This window comes from Dendrobates tinctorius, unplaced genomic scaffold (genome assembly GCF_039654945.1).
Source record: "Dendrobates tinctorius isolate UK_male_01 unplaced genomic scaffold, ASM3965494v1 ptg000070l, whole genome shotgun sequence".
Classification (NCBI taxonomy): domain Eukaryota; kingdom Metazoa; phylum Chordata; class Amphibia; order Anura; family Dendrobatidae; genus Dendrobates; species Dendrobates tinctorius.
The window spans coordinates 62,578,750-62,601,748 of record NW_027361738.1 but is presented as its reverse complement, the minus strand read 5'-3'; the positions used below and the strand labels follow the sequence as shown (position 1 = coordinate 62,601,748).

The 22,999-nt window shown below is 41.2% G+C and overlaps 1 protein-coding gene across 4 annotated transcripts in view; it reads right to left on the bottom strand.

The window, feature by feature from the left end:
• Window positions 1–1,753: 1,753 nt before the first annotated feature.
• MKX (mohawk homeobox) overlaps window positions 1,754–22,999 on the bottom strand; it is a 133,077-nt gene continuing 111,831 nt past the window's right edge. For 2 of the 4 annotated variants that reach the window (XM_073581732.1, XM_073581733.1), the window contains exons 6-7: window positions 6,315–6,348; window positions 1,755–2,578 (exon numbers count right to left, since the gene is read on the bottom strand). In XM_073581732.1, the coding sequence (XP_073437833.1) occupies window positions 2,389–2,578; window positions 6,315–6,348 (224 nt within the window). In that variant the 3' untranslated portion in view covers window positions 1,755–2,388. Of the gene's footprint in view, window positions 2,579–6,314; window positions 6,349–22,999 lie in introns of all 4 variants that reach the window. The other 2 variants (XM_073581735.1, XM_073581734.1) reach the window with 2 other exon arrangements.

Below are 22,999 nucleotides of genomic sequence, written 5' to 3'. Positions count from 1 at the left end.
GGCAAAGATATAACAACTCAAGCTCATCTTCCCGTAAGGGCTCTTTCGCACGTCAGATTTTTCTATGTATGAGAAAAACGGACAAATTATTCTGATCAGAGTTTGATCATAGTGTGATCCAAGTGCCATTCGTTTTTCTCTTACGTGGAGAAATACAAAAAAATAAGTTTCTCCACCTCCATTCTGACAGTCCATGAATATCGGACTACGCTAGGATGTCATCCGAGTCCGGTCCAATGTTTTCATAGACCAATTGACGATTTTGTTCCAACCCTTGGATCAGATTCATACATTTCCCTACAATTTTTCTCAGACTTCACGGTCCAAGAAAAACCACAAACATGTGAATGGCCCCATAGACTATCACAGGTATGAATGGTTTCCATGAAAAACATAGCTACCACTCGTGAGCAAATATCGGGCGTCTGAATGAGCCCTAAAACTGTGTAACACTACATTACAGCACAACACTGGTGATTTCTAGGTTAGGATCTTCTTTCCGAACAAAAGTCAATGATGAATGAAGAGGAGAAAACTACTGATGGTTCGGAAAGGTGTTATTTAGACTATTTGGAGTGTGGACGGACAGCTAAAGAGGAGTTGATTGGTAGGTTTAGAGATGATTGCTAGTGAGGTCCATACTGGCTGTTGAGCTCATGGCTCCCATATACATTAAATTCAAGGGGTTGTCCACCTTTGAGGATTTTTTTTGCAACTGGGTTTCATTAAAAAAAAATGTGCACTGTTTACCTTCTATGTGTTGCAATGTCTATTGCTGACTGCAAAATGAGTTAACTGAGAGTTTGTCAGCTCTTTCTGAAGGTCTGACAGAGTTTTTTTTACACTTTTGAGGGTATGTGCATACAGGATCTTTTCTGTAAAAGCGCCTCAAAAAAAAAAAACATAGTGAACAGCAATGTCAATACATCATTGCTGTGCACATGTTCTGTCTTATCTCACTTCTTTTAACTGCTTTGGAGTTCGGAAACCTGGAAAAGGGTAAAAGAAGTGACATGCTCATTATTGGGGCAGCTTCTCTTAGTATAGAGTCAGAGACACTGGTGGCGGAGTTGCTGGTAGTGGAGTCGCCACAAGAACAATGACAAATCTGCCAGTGAAGCCACCTTACGAAAACCACCACCAGCGTTTTCCATAAGTGGCTTCACCAAGGAAAACTCGACGGCTGCCCTAGTGTTTAAATTGTGGCATGTGCACGTAACTTTATATGGCTTTCTCAGAGCTTTTTTCAGCTTATGTATGACTCCAAACCCCATCAAAGTTGAATGTTCAGGGAAATAAAGAGCCTGTAAAGGCCAAACGGTACAAAATTTGGGCTGTTTGGATCCAACTGCTCAACCTTTTTTATTTTCATAAGTGATAAGCCACCGCCAGATGTATTTTACCTCTCTCACCATTGAAAACTCATGAACGCTCATTCGAGCCAAACTTTCATATGTACGGTGAAGTCAGAAGAAATTGCTATCGACATATCTAAGTTGTATGTGAAAATTTAGAGTTGGTGCACCATTATTTTTCTACAAAATTCCAAAATAATTTTGTTCTGGGAATAACCATTATTACAATTCATAATGTTCTTTCAACATCAGAAAAACAACTTAATAGTAAATGGGGGGTAGTATTATAAATGATGAATTATATGCAGAAAGTATTTACCAATTGATCGACAGCCCTGAAACTAACTTGAAATGCATTAATGGAGTAAAAGGATTTATCAAAGTGGTCCAGAATCACCAGTAAAATGTATGAAATTCTTAAAGTTTTATCAACTTATCATTTTATTGCAATTTTTTTTTCATTTATTATAAAAAAAGACTTTTAATTTTCTGATAGTCTTATCTCCTGAAGATATCTCATCACTGGTAATTTACATTATCTGACAATACAAAACAACGACAAGGCATATCAATAATTGCCAATCGTCCATTGGAATGAATGCATCATTTCTGGGTTTGGTAAAATTTTAGTTCAGGTTACCTGAATAGAAAAAGTCCAAGACTAAATATATAAAAAAAAAAAAAAACATTATGGCATTCATAATTTAAGGCATAAATATTTCATATCATGCCCACGTTCTAGCTTATTACTGAAAGGCAAGGCACATATGGTAGAAGCAAGGCAGACAGTTTTACTTATAAGCTGAGTATTTATGCTCTTTAGCATAAAATAAGTTAGTATTTTGGTTAAAAATAAAAAAAAACATAAGACGTAAAAATTTACATGTCCTGGGTAGAAGATATTATACATGGAAGTCCAAGTCTGGTGGAACCAGTTTAGAAAAGTCTACAAAATGTTCTAAGGCAGAAACATGCTTGTGGTTGTTATCATCAGTCCTGAATGCTCCATTGCAGGTTGGAAGTCGAATCCCATTCATTGATATTGCTGAATTAGTGGCACTTTGACAGTCTTAACTTCTGATATATGTGATGATTTCTGAATGATGCAGCTAGTGGTCCCCTGCAGTTTGTCTTTTCCTTGTGCCAGATTCGTTAAGGCCATCGCTGCATTGATCTCCCGCCAGTACGTCTCATCCTTGCTGGCCCCTTTTTTATTAACTGCACTAGATTAAGTGAAAGAAACACAATTGCATCAGCTCATCTATTAAAAAGTATCAATCAATTAATAAAATATCAACTTTTTTATGATTTTATAATACCTTACATAACTTCACATAATAGTCATTAGAATGCCGTAATTACAAGGCATTAGAGATGAGCAAAATGATTCACAGAAGCCTGGTCCATCGGTCACATGAAGGCTATGGCTGCCAGACCAGAACCCTGTGAAAATCTTCTTGCCTCAGCATCCCTGTTTCTTCTGATTAGTCCAGTGCTATATCCTCTATTCAGTAGAGGTGCCACAGATGTTAGAGGGTCACAGGTCAGTAAGGTACGCCAGTAATCCATGGCCATTGGACCAGGCACCTGCAAAAGTTTTGCTCAACTCTACCAGGCAACCTACCGTATGCAATATGCCAACTAGTCGACTCGATCCCTTTAACCCCTTAAGGACAGTGGCGTATCTAGGGGGGGGCAGCCGGGGCAGTTGCCCCGGGCGCAGCCAGCAGGGGGGCGCAGTCGGGCCGCCTAATGCAGCGGTCCGCAGTGTCCTCCCTGGCGGCTGCGTTCTGCCGCCCCCGCCTGAGAGTCGGCGGTTCTCTGTGTCAGCTGTTAAACTGACAGCCGGCGCAGAGAAGGAGGCCGTGCCAGCTCCCAGGGAGCAGTTGTACTGGCGTCTATACAGACGCCTGTACAATTGAAGCTCTGACCGCCGGGCCAGAGCGACGTCAGCAGCGTGATCATGTCATGTGATCACGCTGCTGACGTCACTCCCCGGCGCCCAAAGCAAACGCTGGTGGTAAGTGTGCTCCACTGTGGAGCTGAAGAACCACCGAAGATGGGAGATGAGGGGGAGTTAATGAGTGGAGATGGGGGGGATTTGTAGAGGGGATGGCGGTTAATGTGTGGGGGTATTTAGAGTGGGGATGGGGGTTAATGAGTGGGGATGCCATGGGGTTAATGTGTGGGGGTATTTAGAGTGGGGATGGGGGTTAATGAGTGGGGATGCCATGGGGTTAATGTGTGGGGGTATTTAGAGTGGGGATGGAGGTTAATGAGTGGGGATGCCATGGGGTTAATGTGTGGGGGTATTTAGAGTGGGGATGGGGGTTAATGAGTGGGGATGCCATGGGGTTAATGTGTGGGGGGATTTGGAGTGGAGATGGGGGTTATTTAATGTGATGGGGGTTAATGAGTGGGGATTGGGTTAATGTGTGCGGGGGTTAATGAGTGGGGATTGGGTTAATGTGTGCGGGGGTTAATGAATGGGGATGGGGATTAATGTGTGGGGGCGTTAATGAGTGGGGATGGGGGTTAATGTGTGTGGGGGTTAATGAATGGGGATGGGGGTTAATGTGTGGGGGTATTTGGAGTGCAGATGGTTATTTAATGTGTGGGGGGATTTGGAGTGGTGATGGGGTTAATGAGTGGGGATTGGGTTAATGTGTGCGGGGGTTAATGAATGGGGATGGGGGTTAATGTATGGGGGCATTAATGAGTGGGGTTGGGGTTAATGTGTGGGGGTATTTGGAGTGCTGATGGGGGTTAATGAGTGGGGATTGGGTTAATGTGTGGGGGGATTTGGAATGGGGATGGGGGTACTTAATGTATGTGGGGGATTGGGGATGGGGGGATTTAATGTGTGGGGAGATTTGAGGACACAAAATAAAGAGTATGTATGAGGAAACAGTATGGGGGATTGGTGCAGACAGTATGGGGAGCGAATGGGTTAATGTAAGTGGACACAGTATGGGGAGTCGGGGATATGTGTGAGCAGACAGTATAGAGAGTGAGGGGGTAAATATATGAGGAGACAGTATGGTGAACAGGTGGGATGCTAGAGGGGAATAGTGTGAGGCGACAGTATATTGCAGATATTTGTATTTAGGAGCATTATAATGACACTTCTATCTTTAAGGGCGTCGTGTGGAGATTTGCTGCAGAAGACCGGAGAAGATGGAAGTCTACAGAGACGGCTGTGGATGAGAAAACTCATCATGGGGTCTAGAAGAAAAGGAGACTGACTGCAGAGACGACGTCATCTATAAGGTACTTGGATGTAAATGTTATTTGTGATACTGACTAATTCTCATGTTTTTATTTGTTAGGAACATTAAAGGGGTTGTCCAGGTTTGTACGGAGTCTGCAGTCATTCTATGTGACTGCAGACGTCTGAATTCTCACAGTGCTCACTGAACGCTGTCAGGATTCTCTCGTGCCGGTAACTTACATCCATGCGGTCACATGCTGACTAGACGTGTGGCCTCACTCAATGAAAGTGAACGGAGCGAGGCCGGGCACGTCTAGTCGGAATGTGGCCAGAAGTATATAAATCACATACTTGTGCTGACATGACTGTACATCAGCAAGGGAGAATCCTAAATGTGTGCAGTGCATTCGTTGTGAGAATTCAGAAGCTGCAATGTCAGGATTCAGCTCTGCAGGTTCCAGTAGTCATCACATGGACACTTCACTCATGTGCGATTTTCATACTTGACAACGAGCTTCTCTTCCTGCTTCTCTCAGTTTTTTACTGAACATTGAGAGCATTAGGAGGAGCAGCTCGTGGGTACATGGCTAAGTGTGCAAGTCGCATATGCACTTGGGGGGGGGGGGGGCGCCGAACCGAATTCTTGCCCCGGGTGCCAGAGAGCCTAGATACGCCTCTGCTTAAGGACCAGGGGTATTTCCATTTTTGCGCTTCCCTTCTTCCCAGAGCCATAACTTTGCTATTTTTCCGTCAATATGGCCATGTGATGGCTTGTTTTTTCTGGTACGAGTTGTACTTTTGAACAGCACCATTGATTTTACCATATGATTTTACCAGTAGTGTTTCTATTTTTCATGATCTGGGGCCCGGTGAGGGCTTATTTTTTGCGGGTCAATCTGACATTTGTATTGATACCTTTTTGGTGTAGATACGATCTTTTGATCACCTGTTATTGCAATTTTGCAGCGACCAAAAAAATGTAATTCTGGAGTTTTGATTTTTTTTCTCGCTACGCCGTTTACCGATTGGATTAATTATTTTTATATATTGATAGATCGGGCAATTTTGAACATGGTGATTCCAAATATGTGTAATTTTTAATTATTTTTTAAAAAATAATTATTTCATACTGAATGGGGTATGATTTGAACTTATATATATATATATATATATATTTGTAATATTTTTAAAAACTTTTTCGTTAATTTTTACTTGCTTCAAAAGTCTCCATGGGACACCAGGAGATGCAAACATCCAATCGCTTCTGCAACACAAAGCAGGGCTGCAGCCTTGCTCTATGTAGCAGAAATGCTCACTTTCCATGAGCGCCCACCGCTGGGCGGCGGTCATAGCGATCCGGCAATAACAACCACAGGGGTCTCTTGCAGACCCCGGGTTGTCATGCCAACCCATTGGCAACCCACTGTCATGTGACATGGGCGCCAATGGGCGGGGTTAATGACAAGCTTCCTGCATATGCATGTTAAATGCACCTGTCAGAGTTTGACAGCGGCATTTAACATGGTTACAGCAGCGGATGGATTGCGATTCCACCCGCGGCTATTAGGGGCACAGGACAGCTGATCAGATCAGCTATCATGAGCTGGAAAATGTGCAGGCTAATCGCCGGAGCCCGCAACAAACCAGGGGAGGCATCCATTATTGGATATATCCGTCATTGGACGTTAAGAGGTTAAAGGACTGATCTCAATTCTATGCACACCACAAATGTAAATCAGCTGACTCACCTTTGACATTTATTTGGTCCAGACTCCAAAGCGTCTAAAATAAAAACAAAGTTGATTATTAGTTTTTTCCGTAAATTAACATACTGCCTATAACATATCTTGCTGTTGAACAGCCGTAGCAGAGACACATTTTTTTCCATTGCTTAAGTTGACAACTAACAAAACATAGCTAATTGTTAATTGACAAGACATTTACAATTGTCCAGACCCATGAGGTCTCAAAATTACAAAATTCTCTCCGGGTGATGTCGATGCCCTACAGTGTCCCACTCCAACTCTTACTGGAGACTTGTAAGTATTAGAGTTGCCCACTTTTATAACCTTTTTAATGTGAAATCTAGGTAGGTAGTTTTGGAGAACAACCCTAGCACACTGTGCCCAATTGGTTTTCTCTCAACTGGCCATGGCTCATTGCCATCTCTCAAGAAAAATGTCCACCATTACCTTGGTGCTACCCATTGGCAATCTGTGCTCCCCTCCTGTCCAGTACAGTGAGAAGTAGTGATCTCTTTTAATGCCTCTAGCCTCGATGGATAGGTCCGTCGATGATTTCTCTACTCCCTTTTAATATTCATCGTTCCTGTCCTCCCTCTTCTAATCCCACTTTTTTTTTACTTTGTTTTTTTGTTGTTGTTGTTGTTTTGACTTTATATTTTGTGGGATCTTTCAGTTTTTTTCTTATTAGCCAAGTTTTGACTTTCACATTGTGCAGTTCTGGACATATTTGGGTGCTTTGTTGCACAGGATGTTTTTTTTAGCACAGGTGATAGCATAATTTCTACATTATTGTCTCCACTATTACAACCCTTGTTATCTTACAGATCGCTTAGTTGCATATTTCGTATGTTTCATATGATTTTCTAATGTTTGTGCTTTACTAAATATATTAAAGTTTGATAAAAACATATTAAACATAACAATCAAAACAGGTGGGATCGTGCAAACATTAAGTATTTAGTGCAGAAATGTTTCTCTTAGCAGGAGACGCACGGGGGCAAAAATTCTCGTTTTGCTGCGTTCTTTACTTGCGTTTTTGGTACAGTTTTTTCCCCATTAATTAGTATGAGTGAAATGTGCAGCAAAACCACTAAAAGAATTGACAAGCAGAAGATTTAAATCTGTAAGTCAAAAATAAGCATGAGACTTCACGATTCTCATTCACTTTGCTGGCGTGAAGGAAAGCCTTCAGGATTTGTGTTAAATCTGCACTGAAAAAACGCAGCACAAACACAACATGTGCACACAGCCTAAAGGGGTTGCCAGTTTTAAATTTTTTAAATTTTCCATTGGATTACAAATCTATAAAACAACAAAGAGAGAGACGTTACTCATTCTCCCCTTATCCAGGACTGACCCATCAGTCGTTGTTCATAGGCTGCAACGTCGAGGTCGCGGCCAGAGCACACGTGACTACGGCAGCCAATCACTGGGCTCAGTGGCTCTAGCCGTCTAGATCAAGGACCTGGAGACACTTTTGTAGTTATAACCAAGGTTACACTTTAAAAATTCCTTATGTTAAAATAAGACTTGAGTAAGATTTCTGCAATAAAGCTGCAATCCTACTAATTCAATATGAACATTGTTCTCCAACCTCATTTCCTTTTAGATATTTGCGAAAGGAAGTGACTCTTGATGCAACATGATGATCACAAGACAACAGAATGTCGGGTCTATGTGTCACTGTAACCAGCACCTAGTATTTTACTGCCAGAAAAACCACATGCAGATAATTACTGAACATATATAATTCCAGTGTTCAGTTTGGCTTGTGGTAAAAATATAAGAGCCGCAAAGATTTCACAATAGGACCATCTGGTTAAAAAAAAGAAAGATGTTTTCCAAGGAACAGTGCTTTTATCATTCCCAATTGCTTCCTGCATCGAAATGTTTCCAAGAAATCTGAATTTAGGAACAGTAATACACAAAATGAATACTGAAGCCACTCTTAAATGCATATAGGAAGGTTAAAGATATTGAAAGAAGGGTACAGCTTACAGATAGCTGCCAAGTGTCCTGAATTTGCCTGGACTCTCTACTTCTGGGGAACAATACCAGCATATTAAAGACGTTGTCTTTTTTACTTACCGTAAATACATGTAATTGGAGCTATCATTTTTTAATTTGGGATTAAAATGTTTGTACCGTTTGCTGTATATAACCTATGTGTTGCAATGTTTTTGCTGGAGGCAGAATGAGTTAAAAGGGTGTTTTCAAGTTATTAAAGTGTTTTAATTAGTTAGCATGAAAATAAGCAAGTTTGCCATTGACATGTTTTTTCTATCTGCTGTCATTTTCCTGCAAGGAGAACTTTTATCTTTCATAGTGTAAAGCTTGTTTTCATGGAGCTCAGGCATTAGTGCTTGCTGGCCAAGAGTGTGAAGTGGTTACATTCCAGGAGAGACGTTAACTCTTAACATACCAACCACCTTTCTCCAGCCAATAAATTTCTATACAGCAGTTATCTGCTCACCTCCACTCCCCTCCCTTTCAGCTCCTGACAAGCTGCTATTATAAATCTTGCAAAATCACTTGCCCACAGCACTGTTTCTTCCAGAGTAGGTCTACAAATCATTGTTCTCGCTGTTCCCAAGTGTGGGCTTGTTTAAATGTCCTGTTATCTCTATATATAAATACAGTGATCGCAGTGTACACAACAGACGACTGATAGCTGAATGTGTTACAGTAGAAGTTGTGCTGCAATTTATAGTTCTACTAACACTACTGCTCTGCTACTCACCAGAACCATCAGTCAATGAGGAGAGCCCTCCCTGCCAGAAACCAGGAGGATTACATAATTCTAGGCTGCTCAAGAGACAACTTTAGAATACTCCTTAAATTGAGAATCCAAAAAATTATTCTTAACCTTAAATTTATGTTAAATAGTTACATAGTTTTGAAGGCTGAAGGAAGACCTTATGTCCATCTAGTTCAGCCTATTTTTAGTGCAGCTGTTCTGCATTGTTGATCCTGGGGAAGGCAAAAAACCCACAGAGTAGCAGCCAATTTTCTCCATAGGGAAAAAAGTTCCTTCCCCTAAGCTGGGTCAACCATCTACCTATAATATTATGTTATTCGTAACCTTCTATACTGTTACTCACAAGAAAAGCATCCATTCCTTTCTTAAATTCATTCAGTGAGTTGGCCATCACCACTTCCTCAGGAAGAGAATTCCATAGTCTCACTGCTCTTACCGTGAAGAACCCTCTTCTATGCTGGTGTAGAAATTGTCTTTTCTCCAAATGAAGAGAATGCCCCCTTGTTCTTGTCACAGTCCTTGGTACAAACAGTTCACTGGAGAGATCTCTGTATTGCCCTCTGATATACTTGTACATATATATTAAGTCTCCCCTAAGTCTTCTCTTTTCTAGAGTAAATAGACCTAATTTTGAGAACCTTTCTGGGTATTGTAGTGAACCAACTCCATTTATCATTTTAGTAGCCCGCCTTTGAACCCTTTCAAGTTCAGTAATGTCTTTCTTGAGCACCGGTGTCCAAAATTGCACACAATACTCCAAGTGTGGTCTGACCAGTGATTTGTACAGAGGGAGAATTATGTTTTCATCTCGTGTCCCCAGACCTCTTCTACGCATCCCATGACCCTATTTGCTTTGGTGGCAGCTGCCTGACACTGGGCACTCCAATTTAGCTTCTTATTGACTAAGATGCCTAAGTCTTTTTCCATGTCTGATTTCCCCAGCAGTTTCCCATTTAGTAAGTAATTGTAGCATCTGTTTCTCCTTCCCATGTGCATAACCTTACACTTATCTGTGTTAAACCTCATTTGCCATTTTTCAGCCCAATTCTCCAATTTACCCAAATCTGTCTGTAGTTGCAAACTGTCCTCCTTTGTGTTAACTACCTTACATAGTTTTTGTATCATCTGCAAATACTGATATTTTACTGTGTAAGCCATCCACTAGATCATTAATAAATATATTAAATAGTAGGGGCCCAATACAGAACCCTGTGGTCCCCCACTAGTAACCCTGGCCCAATCTGAGTATGCGCCATTAATAACCACTCTTTGTTTTCTATCAATAAAAAATTTACTCAAAAGCTAGACAACCCCTTGCTTGGATTTGTACATGTTGGTAAGTATGCTTATAGAAAGTGCTTGTTTTAAATAAAATAGTTGTAAATAATGACAGGCAATTAGGTCCAATATCATTTAGCTAAGAAGGTAGAGTGACACACAAGTTTCTTTTGAAATGTGTATATACTGGGACCCAACTGTGGACTGCTGAGAAGAACCTTACAAAAATGATAGGGACTAAATGTGGCGCCTTCAGGATTTGTCATGTACCGTATATAAATTCTCACTGGTAGCTGTAGCAGGACAACTGATTAATGCAATGTTTCTGTGTGGTGGTGTCTGGGACAATGTACATGCAAACCTAGCTACAAATGTTGTAAAGACACAAAGATCTAAAATATAAGCACAGCCAAATAATTATTGTGCAATTTTATTATAAAGAGCATGGCTGAAAAAAGTAAACTATTGCCTCCTATAAATAAATTTACATATTTTACTTTGGACAACCCAAGCTTAAAATGAAGCCCTCCTTAAGACAAGTTGATCATGGGTAGCGTCTTGGTGCTTGGATCTTCATGTGATAAGCAGGAGCAAAGACTCAATTCAAATGGACTATTTAATGGGGTTGGGAAAGGATAGATTGGGTGCAAAACAAAAAGGCGATACTTACACCCTCTCACCAATATCTCCTGTTCCGAATCTCGTCTGCTCCCCAATGGTGTCTATCCTTTGTTCCTTCTCAAAATGCAAAGAATATTAGAAAACATCTGGCATTGACTGCAGTAAGTCACTGCTACGGCCAGAGATGGGCTGAACGTGCATTTCTCAACATTTTCTTTGGGATAAGACAACAAAGAACTAAAGACCTGGGGAAATGAATGCGCATCTGAGAACCAGAGGAGCACTGGAAAAGAAGCTGAAGATCTTTGAGGATGAAAATCTCTTGTACTTTTTAATCCTGTCTGAGCACTTTCTAGAAAATATTTCTCCACTGGACAATTTCTTTTAATGAAGAGACATTTATTATTTCACTGGCTATCTACAGTTCTCTAGAGCTTATGTTTACATAGATTTTGCTTACATATTGTCGAATTTAATCCAAAACCAACGTGATATATGTGGCAATTCTGACTTTGACTATAAAAAAAGTGTATTATTGGAAGACTCCTCAAGAAGATCAACTTTCAACACTGTTTGATGCTTCCCTTCAATACCTGCTTTGTAAACAGGTCACTTTTATGGCACTTCTTGGATTTAAGTTTTGCACGTTTACTTTATCCTCAGCCAATGCATGTCATTCTAAACATTTGCAATCCCAATAAAAAGCCACTTTTTGTTTAGTGGAACACTGATATTTCATTTTTGTGTGTTAAAAACTGGTCATATTTTCGCAGCATGCCTCTTATAAAACAAACTGCAATGGTAATTGATTCATGAAAACCACGCGTAAGTCTGTTTTTGATCAAAAGGAATGTAATAGGGAAATAAAATAAGGTAATAAGTTTAACATTATCACAGTCTGCATGCCGGCTTTGGTTTCCAGAGGTCAGAAAGTTCTTTATGAGGCCTGGACATAATATTACTTGAATAAACTTACAGAATCCCCCACACTTTGTGTTCGGTGCAAAAAAAGTCCCGTAAACTTTTATGATCGTAACCGATAGAAGTGTGCCACGTGCCAGGCCTTGCAACGTGCAAGCCTTCTACTCTGATATATATATATATATATATATATATATATATATATATGTATTTCTTTTTGGTGATATTTTTCTACTGACACATAAAAGCTACATAATGTGTTTTCCACATTTATTTGGATTTTTTATTTCTAACCTAAAGCACTAACAGCTTTTGTCTTAAGCGTATAAACTGTACGTTCTCACGAAAAGAAACAAGGCAAAAGGAAAACTTTGTATACTAGTAGATGAATGTCTCAGTCAAACAAAATTGTATAGGAATTAAATTAAGATGCAAAAAATGTCCATGAAGAAAAATATCCATTCAATGTGATATCTGTGAAATGTGAAAGGAGTTGTGCACTTGCTAAAACTTGACATGCAATGCCATGTGAAAGATTAAAATGCTGCATCATTATCATAACACTCATATGCATGTTACAGATCCCCTTGGAGAACGCTATGTAAATAATAGGTCACATTCAACAAGGCTGTAGAGTCGGTAAGCCAAGCCTCCGACTCTCAGCTCTGACTCCCTCATACAAGCTTCGCTACTGAGCAGTACATAAAGTGCAGCACAGATCCATCTCAACTACGACTCCACAGCACTGGTCACTACTGAGCATGTACATAAAGTGCAGCACAGATTCATCTCAACTATGACCCCACAGCACTGGTCACTACTGAGCATGTACATAAAGTGCAGCACAGATTCATCTCAACTATGACTCCACAGCACTGGTCACTACTGAGCATGTACATAAAGTGCAGCACAGATTCATCTCAACTATGACTCCACAGCACTGGTCACTACTGAGCATGTACATAAAGTGCAGCACAGATTCATCTGATCTATGACTCCACAGCACTGGTTACTACTGAGCATGTACATAAAAGTGCAGCACAGATTCATCTCAACTATGACTCCACAGCACTGGTCACTACTGAGCATGCACATAAAGTGCAGCACAGATTCATCTCAACTATGACTCCACAGCACCGGTCACTACTGAGCATGTACATAAAGTGCAGCACAGATTCATCTCATCTATGACCCCACAGCACTGGTTACTACTGAGCGTGTACATAAAGTGCAGCACAGATTCATCTCAACTATGACTCCACAGCACTGGTCACTAATGAGCATGTACATAAAGTGCAGCACAGATTCATCTCAACTATGACTCCATAGCACTGGTCACTAATGAGCATGTACATAAAGTGCAGCACAGATTAATCTCAACTATGACCCCACAGCACTGGTCACTAATGAGCATGTACATAAAGTGCAGCACAGATTCATCTCAACTATGACTCCACAGCACTGGTCACTACTGAGTATGCACATAAAGTGCAGAACAGATTCATGTCAACAATGACTCCACAGCACTGGTCACTACTGAGCATGCACATAAAGTGCAGCACAGATTCATCTCAACTATGACTCCACAGCACCGGTCACTACTGAGCATGTACATAAAGTGCAGCACAGATTCATCTCATCTATGACCCCACAGCACTGGTTACTACTGAGCATGTACATAAAGTGCAGCACAGATTCATCTCAACTATGACTCCACAGCACTGGTCACTACTGAGCATGTCCATAAAGTGCAGCACAGATTCATCTCATCTACGACTCCACAGCACTGGTCACTACTGAGCATGTACATAAAGTGCAGCACAGATCCATCTCAACTACGACTCCACAGCACTGGTCACTACTGAGCATGTACATAAAGTGCAGCACAGATTCATCTCAACTATGACCCCACAGCACTGGTCACTACTGAGCATGTACATAAAGTGCAGCACAGATTCATCTCAACTATGACTCCACAGCACTGGTCACTACTGAGCATGTACATAAAGTGCAGCACAGATTCATCTCAACTATGACTCCACAGCACTGGTCACTACTGAGCATGTACATAAAGTGCAGCACAGATTCATCTCATCTATGACTCCACAGCACTGGTCACTACTGAGCATGTACATAAAGTGCAGCACAGATTCATCTGATCTATGACTCCACAGCTCTGGTTACTACTGAGCATGTACATAAAGTGCAGCACAGATTCATCTCAACTATGACTCCACAGCACTGGTCACTACTGAGCATGCACATAAAGTGCAGCACAGATTCATCTCAACTATGACTCCACAGCACCGGTCACTACTGAGCATGTACATAAAGTGCAGCACAGATTCATCTCATCTATGACCCCACAGCACTGGTTACTACTGAGCATGTACATAAAGTGCAGCACAGATTCATCTCAACTATGACTCCACAGCACTGGTCACTAATGAGCATGTACATAAAGTGCAGCACAGATTCATCTCAACTATGACTCCATAGCACTGGTCACTAATGAGCATGTACATAAAGTGCAGCACAGATTCATCTCAACTATGACCCCACAGCACTGGTCACTAATGAGCATGTACATAAAGTGCAGCACAGATTCATCTCAACTATGACTCCACAGCACTGGTCACTACTGAGCATGTACATAAAGTGCAGCACAGATTCATCTTAACTCTGACTCCACTGCAGTGGTCACTACTGAGCATGTCCATAAAGTGCAGCACAGATTCATCTCAGCTATGACTCCACAGCACTGGTCACTACTGAGCATGTACATAAAGTGCAGCACAGATTCATCTCATCTATGACTCCACAGCACTGGTTACTACTGAGCATGTGCATAAAGTGCAGCACAGATTCATCTCATCTACGACTCAACAGCACCGGTCACTACTGAGCATGTACATAAAGTGCAGCACAGATTCATCTCAACTATGAGCCCACAGCACTGGTCACTACTGAGCATGTACATAAAGTGCAGCACAGATTCATCTCATCTATGACCCCACAGCACTGGTCACTACTGAGCATGTACATAAAGTGCAGCACAGATTCATCTCAACTTTGACTCCACAGCACTGGTCACTACTGAGCATGAACATAAAGTGCAGCACAGATTCATCTCGTCTATGACCCCACAGCACTGGTCACTACTGAGCATGTACATAAAGTGCAGTACAGATTCATCTCATCTATGGCTCCACAACACTGGTCACTACTGAGCATGTGCATAAAGTGCAGCACAGATTCATCTCATCTATGACTCCACAGCACTGGTCACTACTGAGCATGTACATAAAGTGCAGCACACATTCATCTCAACAAAAAGCTTAGATCCTTAGATCAGGAACAGAACAGACATTTAAAGGAAATTTCATAACTTTCCCAAATTTTTAAGAAAAAATATTCAGCACATCCTGCATTGTACTACTGTTCTCAATTTACTATATATTTTAGGAGTCAGTCCATTTTATACGGGCGCCGACTCCACCAAAATTGACACCGACTCCGAATCGACAGCCCTGACATTCGATATGTCCATGATGGTCCTTTGATTTACACAATCTCTGGATGTTCAACACATGCGCAGAAACATGAAATTTTGCAGCCTGTACCTGTGCATGCACAGAAGAAGACAGAGCCAAGAAGGCATGTGGGAAAATCTCATATAAGGATCCCAGATGTAGACACTGCCACCATCACATCTATTGTCTACATAAAGTACCCAATGAGGGAGGGTTGAATTCAGGGGGCATGCTAAGGTAAGGAAGCAGAATTTCAGATTTTGATTCTATCACTTCAAGTTACGTTATTTCTGAAATGTCATCTAAAAGTCCCAAATCCCAGAACCGATCCCTAATTGGGTGAGGGTTTATAAAGGACTCTATGCAGACGATACAACATTGATAGCAACAAGCATAAATGGAATGTTGGACTTATTACTGCGGGTCAAGATGGAAAGTTCGAACATGGGACTGCTACTCAAGACTAAAAAAGACAAAGATATTGACTACTACCAGGTACGACCGAGACACATTTAAGATGGTAGTCAATAGATAAATAGTTATGGGCAAATTTACAATTAAGTCACTGGACAAGGTCTTCAAATTGTGGAACATTTCACTGGCGATGAAGACACGGCTAGCACATAGTTTTGTCTTTTTTGTGCAAAACCTGGATGATAAAGAAAAAAAAAGACAGAAGAATAGACTCTGGTGGACCTATCTAGGCTTACACAAGATCGATCTTCTTTCAGAGGTTTCATTCAAGTCACCATGGCTCGAGATCGAGCCAATGGCCGCTAGATGACAATGACTCATGCCTGTGTTTCATGACTGTTTATTTGATGGGACAAATTGTCCACAAAAAAATAATAATTTGTGCATTTGTTTATTTTTGATCCAATTTGTGAATCAAACTCACTGATTCCACAGAATGAGTCCATGATAAAAAGAAAAAAAAAACACTCCGATTTCATCCTCGTGTCATATGAGTTCTGTTCAGTTTTTACTGTTCAATGGGTAGGAGAAGCTTGTAATATATATTTAATTCATGCATAGAAGGAAAGCCAACATGAAAAAAATCTAATTCAGCACACTGATGAAAATTTTTTTTTTCTTGTACACAAAAAAATGGACTCTTGAATGGGGCCTCATCTCCATCCAGCAATGACTAGTTATTTTGGGGTGCAGTATTAATTCACTGATGACTTAATTAGAATCCTGTCCCTGGTGACTCGTTCCTTACTTTCCTGTTGATACAGGGCTTGATAGTCTCATTGTGTCTCCAAAAAACTGTTGATTCCATCGGCCTCTTGTGGTTTCTGTAGCCTTCCCTGCTAAAAAATCTGATCTGATAAATAATATTCCTGGTGATCTAGCAGGTTAGTAAAATATTTAATTTGTAGTCATCTGAGCAGGAGCTCAGTCTTTTTATGTGCTGCAGCTCAGAGCTTTCGATGCATGAGGATGAGGGGTACAGGCTGCAAAATCTCGGGTATACAATATATCTTCTAGTATAACGGTCAACTACATCAATCCTGGTAAATTAAATAATATTTAGTCGTGTGGTGGGTAAATACATTATTCCTGGTTCTAAGGAGGTCACCTATTTTCATTGAGGCCTACAAACACGCAAAGGAGTAGGGGAAGGTCCTGCCCATATGTCATAGACTGAAGCGGGCAACTATCACATTTTGCCACATCAGTACTTTTTCTTCCCATTGACAAAAAATCCCTTTTAAAATTCTTCCACATTGTATGGTAATTGGAGGTGTCTGGTCTGATGGACGTTGTTGGTTTTTGCCCAGCATGTACTCTAAAGGCCCCCTTACACGCAACGATATTGTGAATGATATCATTGCAACGTCACCAGTTTGGTGACGTTGCAGCGATGTCGAAACAACATCGTTGTGTGTGACACGTAGCAATGATCAAGGATCAGTTGGCTGGTCGTTAATTGTTGCCTATTGGTCTGGGCCATAAATCTATCATTGGTCTCCTGCTGGACAGCACACATCGCTGCGTGTGACAGCGAGAGACCAACGATCAATGAACTCCCAGCGCCATACAGCAGACGATGGAAGCTGGTATCCAGGGTAAACAGCGGGTAACTAAGAGCCATGCAGTGCTTTGATACCCACTGTTTACCCTGGATACCAGCGTGCTCACTGGTCCTGATCGCTGGTCAGTCTGCCTATGTGACAGCTCACCAGCGATCAGCTATGTCCCAGCGATCCCATCCACGTCGGATCATTGGCGGGATTGCTGGGACATTCAAGCATGTAACGGGGCCATTACACTGCATTCATGTCCTCCAGCCTCGATTGATGTCGATGATGCATCTTACTTCATCCCCACAGAGCTGTAAATCTTGCGTCTGTGCAACTGAAGCACTGGTTCTGCAGAAGGGCACTTTGCTTTGCTGCTACCAGCGCATGTGCATTACAGGACAGAGCAAAGTGCGCCTGCATAGACCTGTGCCTCAACTGTGCAGGTGCGACCCTGCTGTAAGTTTGCACTAAGCTGGGCATTGCATGGCTGGGTGTCCACAGTCGGGCTCCGGTCTAGCTCTGCCCTTATTCACTTTGAGGTCGTTTTTGATATATGATGAGGTTCTACTATTACATATTGTATAGGACTTTCCCCATTTCTGTACACCCTGTTGTGGTAAGATGGCTTACCAAAAACAGTGATAACTATATACTCCATGTTATTTATATCTACTATTACTTTTTACTTACAGCAGGGTTTGTTTCTTGCTCATTATCTTTCTTGTTTCTTTTGCATCTTAGGTAGCTTTTGCTTATATTGGGAAAACCTGCTGACAGGTTCCCTTTTAATATCTTGTTTTGGACAAAAATGATAATAACTATGGGTGAAGAAAGGAAGCCTGACAAGTTAAATCTAAACTGGAAAAATAAAAACTTACATTTTATTAGTAGTGAAGAACAATACATCTTTTTTATTAGAAAAAGGCCCAGAAACGTGGAACATTAATATGGCTTTACCTTTTCATTGTAGTCAAGTAATCTATGGAGGCCCATTTAGCCTTATATTGTCCCTGTGTGCTCTATTTTATTAAATAGCCTCTGATTCAGTCAGTTTAAGGAAAGCATTAAAAAAATCCAGAACTGTACCAAATAAAGAAAATTAATTTCCTAAAACAATGCATTCACTATAGCTTTCACTTCAGAGCTACGGAATCTAATAAGAAGCACACGCCATCATAGCAAATCATAACAACCAATCCTACTGGTGATCAAGCCTCGGGGATGCTTTTCTGAAATTTCTGACCGCATCCAAATTACCAGATACAGGATATTCAATCTGAGTGACCACATAGCTGGCATAATGCTCCAATATCATGGCGGGGTGTGATATTTGAAATAATGGATTTAGACAGCGGTCTCTAAAACATTATAACAGGGAAAAAGTATCACCGTTGTGAAAATATTAGAATACTATTACTAACAAATTCACTAGAAACAATATAAAGATATCTCATCAGTGAGGTGTAATAGATTAACAATAAATCTACCTATAGAAAAGTGATAAAATCACTTGTTTATTCTCAACCATTGGCCCAATGTAGCCCAAAAATGGCTGTTAGAAAATGTTATGTGAATCTTTTACTTTCAATATGAAATCGGCACTAATTTCAACCTCCTCTTTCATATAGCTAGCCGCCCTACTTCTGACAGTTCTATCTATCAGGAGGGTCTATACATCAAGTCCTATGAATTTCTTATGAATACCTGCAAAATTGATTATTTGTCAAGATTACAAGTTATGCTCTACAGCAATTCTACAGTTTCTCCCTTTGATTTTGCCATTCTTGTGCCTGGGTGGGGCTTGTTCCTGAGCCTGGGTGGGGCTTGTGCCTGAGAGTAGGTGGGGCTTGTTGCTGAGTCTGGTTCAAACCTGTTCCTGAGTGTGGGTGGGGCTTGTGCCTGATTGTGGGTGGGGCTTGTTCCTGAGCACAGGACGGGCTAGTTCTTGAGTGTGGGTGGGAGTTGTTCCTGATTGTGGGTAGGGCTTGTTGCTGAGTGTGGGTGGGGCTTGTCCCTAATTGTGGGTGGGGCTAGTTGCAGAGTCTGGGTGGGACTATATTTTGTACTTCACTTCTTATCCCATCATGTAAAACAACACACACAGGTTAAGTGGAGTCATCACTTCTGGATTGTGAACTAAGATAAGCCTACGTAGATTTTAGGACATGAACAGTGCAATACTTCAGCTGATAATCCTGATCATATGCCAGCCCATATTGATATGATCTAAAGACTGTGTGGTCATAAAAATAAAAATACGTGCCATGCAGAGAAGCATAGCTGATAACATGCTGGGGGGGTCCAACCTTCAGGATGAGTGACTCTGCTCTACTGAAGGTCTACAAGACAACTGGAGACTCGGGAATCTCAGCTGCAAATTTAGCAGTTTTCAGAATGCTGAGCTCTGTATAACCCTGCACACCACTTGATTGGCAGCTTTTTTTGTACACTGTGCATAGGCAAAAAGCTGCTAGTCAATGGTGGGGGTCAGGATTATACAAAGCTGATAAATATGGTGGACTACATGGTAGTAGGACAAGTAGTCCTCTAGAGATATACTCCTAATTAATCAGTGATTTTACAAAAAATACACTATGAAGTCTAGTAAGTGACACATTGTTGGAATCAGGGCTCTGATCCTACATTATGCTGATGCTGCTCTCAGATTAGTTAGTAAAAATCTGTTAACAGATTCCTTTTTAAATGCAATCTTCCCCCTTTAAACATGATATCCCTTTTACGTCCGGAATGCTGTGCCAATATATTTCTACATATAAAGTTATGAGGGGTGAAAACCTGTTTTTCTGATTCAGAGCTCCAAATGGTGCAACACAGAAATGTAATTGAAACATCCTAGACATTCACAGCCACCACTAGAGGGAGCTGCCTGCATACTGTGTTATTATTGACATGAATCTATAAACAGCAGTAAGCTCCCTCTGCTGGTGAAAATGAGAAAATTATTTTTAAGCCTATGTCAATCCTGTATCTGTATTTATTTTTACTGCTATCTATATATATATAAAACTGAATATATGTATGTGTGTATCATCAACCAATCACGAAGCACCTTTCATTTCACCAGAGCTGTTCAAAAGAAGCTGAGCTGTGATTGGTTGCTATGAGCAACAGTTTTGCTTGCAACCAATCACTAAGCATCTCTCATTTCACCAGAGATGGTTAAAAGAAGCTGAGCTTTGATTGGTTGCTATGAGAAAGTTTTCCCTCTTGACAACACCTTAGCAGACACTGACATGGTTGGAGAAATCTAGCATCCCTGGGAACATAAGCTCCCAGCCATTGTCTGCCCCCAAAAAGGAGCAGAGAGCACATGACAGAAATGAATCCCCCCTCCAGTGCCCATATACACATCACACATCCTCCATACTATAGGCACATCTTCCCTCTTATAGGGATCATTGGTATGGAAGTCAGAGCAAATCCATCCAGCGCTTTGGTTTCGACCCCAGGCCTCTCTTAAAGGGATCCCCGGTATGGAAGTTAGGACCGTTCCACTCAGCTCTGTGGTTCTGACCCTAGGGTCTCTTAAAGGGATCATTGGTATGGAAGTTAGGGCAAATCCACTCTGCACTTTGGTACTGACCCCAGGGTTCTATTAAAGGGATCATTGGTATGCAGGTCAGGGCAAATCCACTCAGCGCTCTGGTTCTGACCAAAGGCCCTTCTTAAAGGGATCATTGGTATGGAAGTGAGGGCAAATCCATTCTGCGCTTTGGTACTGACCCCAGGCCTCTCTTAAAGGGATCTCCGGTATATAAGTTAGGGCAAATCCCTCAGCGCTCTGATTCTCACCTCAGGCTTCTATTAAAGGAATCATTGGTATGAAAGTCAGGGCAAATCCACTCAGTGTTCTGGTTCTGACGCCAGGCCTCTCTTAAAAGGATCCCCGGTATGGAAGGTAGGACCGTTCCACTCAGCGCTCTGGTTCTGGCCCCAGACTGATGGGATGATGTGGGATATTAGGGGTAGTAGTCCGGTGGCTCTGGCTGACGGGATGATGTGAGATTTTAGGGGGAGTAGTCCGGTGGCTCTGGCTGACCGGATGATGTGGGATATTAGGGGTAGTAGCCCGGCGGCTGTGACGGGATGATGTGGGATATTAGTGGTAGTTGTCCGGTGCCTCTGGCTGACGGGAAGATGTGGGCTATTAGAGTAAATGTGGCTATGCGGAGTGGGCGGGGCTCTACACTCAGCTTTATATATATAGATATAATCATTAAAATTTGTTATAACTAACCGTAGTTAGTTACTATGCCCGGGCAGCACTGGGCTTTTCAACTAGTAAATATATAATGGGAAGTTAACCAGCAGAAAATGTTGATTTTATTTAGAGTAAATGAACAAAATAATATTCAAGGGTAAAAAAAGTATTTATAAGTATGGACATTCGGATTTATTGTTTTATTTAAAGCAGCTGTTTTCTTTTATATTCTCTTTTTTTAGAGTTTTTTTTTGCCACCTCCTAACTGGCAACATCTCTAAATAGTGAGTAAAATGCAGACGTGTTTAATGGTAACAGATGCAGAGTAAAGTAGGATTTGTGTCCGCAGCTCGTTAGAAGCTGCTGTCGCACAGCGGGACGCATCCATACATATAGTCCATCTGTTCCAGGCTCTTATTATTCCTTACCTCAGTTTCTATTGTTGCCGCATTGCAATAAAAAAAAAAAGAACAAAAAAAAAATTCTCCGGGAACAGTAAATGAGGAAAATATGTCTTTTACACACTTGCTATATCACTCAAGTAACCAAAGAAGTTTGTCAGCAACTTTCTCCCTCATTAGAAGCAGACGGCGGAGAAAACTTTTCCAAGGTCAGCGGGTGTTGGCGCAGGTTGAAAAAAAAAATAAATTCTCCAGCCCAACAAGCCATGTTTACGTACATGAAACTTGACAAAATCTGCCTTTCATTATGAGCGGCACTCATCTGTGAACCAATGGACTGATATTAGGCTGCTAACGAGCTTGTTAGAGATGGAAAATTAGAGTAAAATCACACAACGTTACTGGTCCACAACATTGTAGAGGCTGGTACTCAAAGCTGTGTATCGTTTTAAGATTTTTAAAGTTGATCTTTTTTAAATGTTGTTAAGCTAAAAAGTGAAGACCAAATGTGCAAAATGATATCTATACTTTGGGCTTTGGTTGCTCTAAACAAAGAAATGAACCTTCTGCGACTCATTTCTGGCCAGAAGAACAATAATAGTTACAACCTAATAAAAGATTGAATTTCACCGATCTTATTGCTTTACATATAGTCTTCCATGATCCTTGTTTCATCTTGATAATGCCAGATTGCAGGTTGCTGGTGCTAATGTGAGCAACCTGTGTGGCCTAAATGTGCTACCATGGGCTGTGAGGTCTCTGGACACCTCTCCTTTTGAACCCATCTGGGGCATCATTTGTCTGCAATTGCAAAGGAATCTGCCAGCAGCAGATTTTGATGATTTGTCCAAGTGCACAGCACTGCAAAACGTTCCTTAGACGACCATTAATAACTTTATTGATAACAGCTGAGGCTTGTAAGTGCGG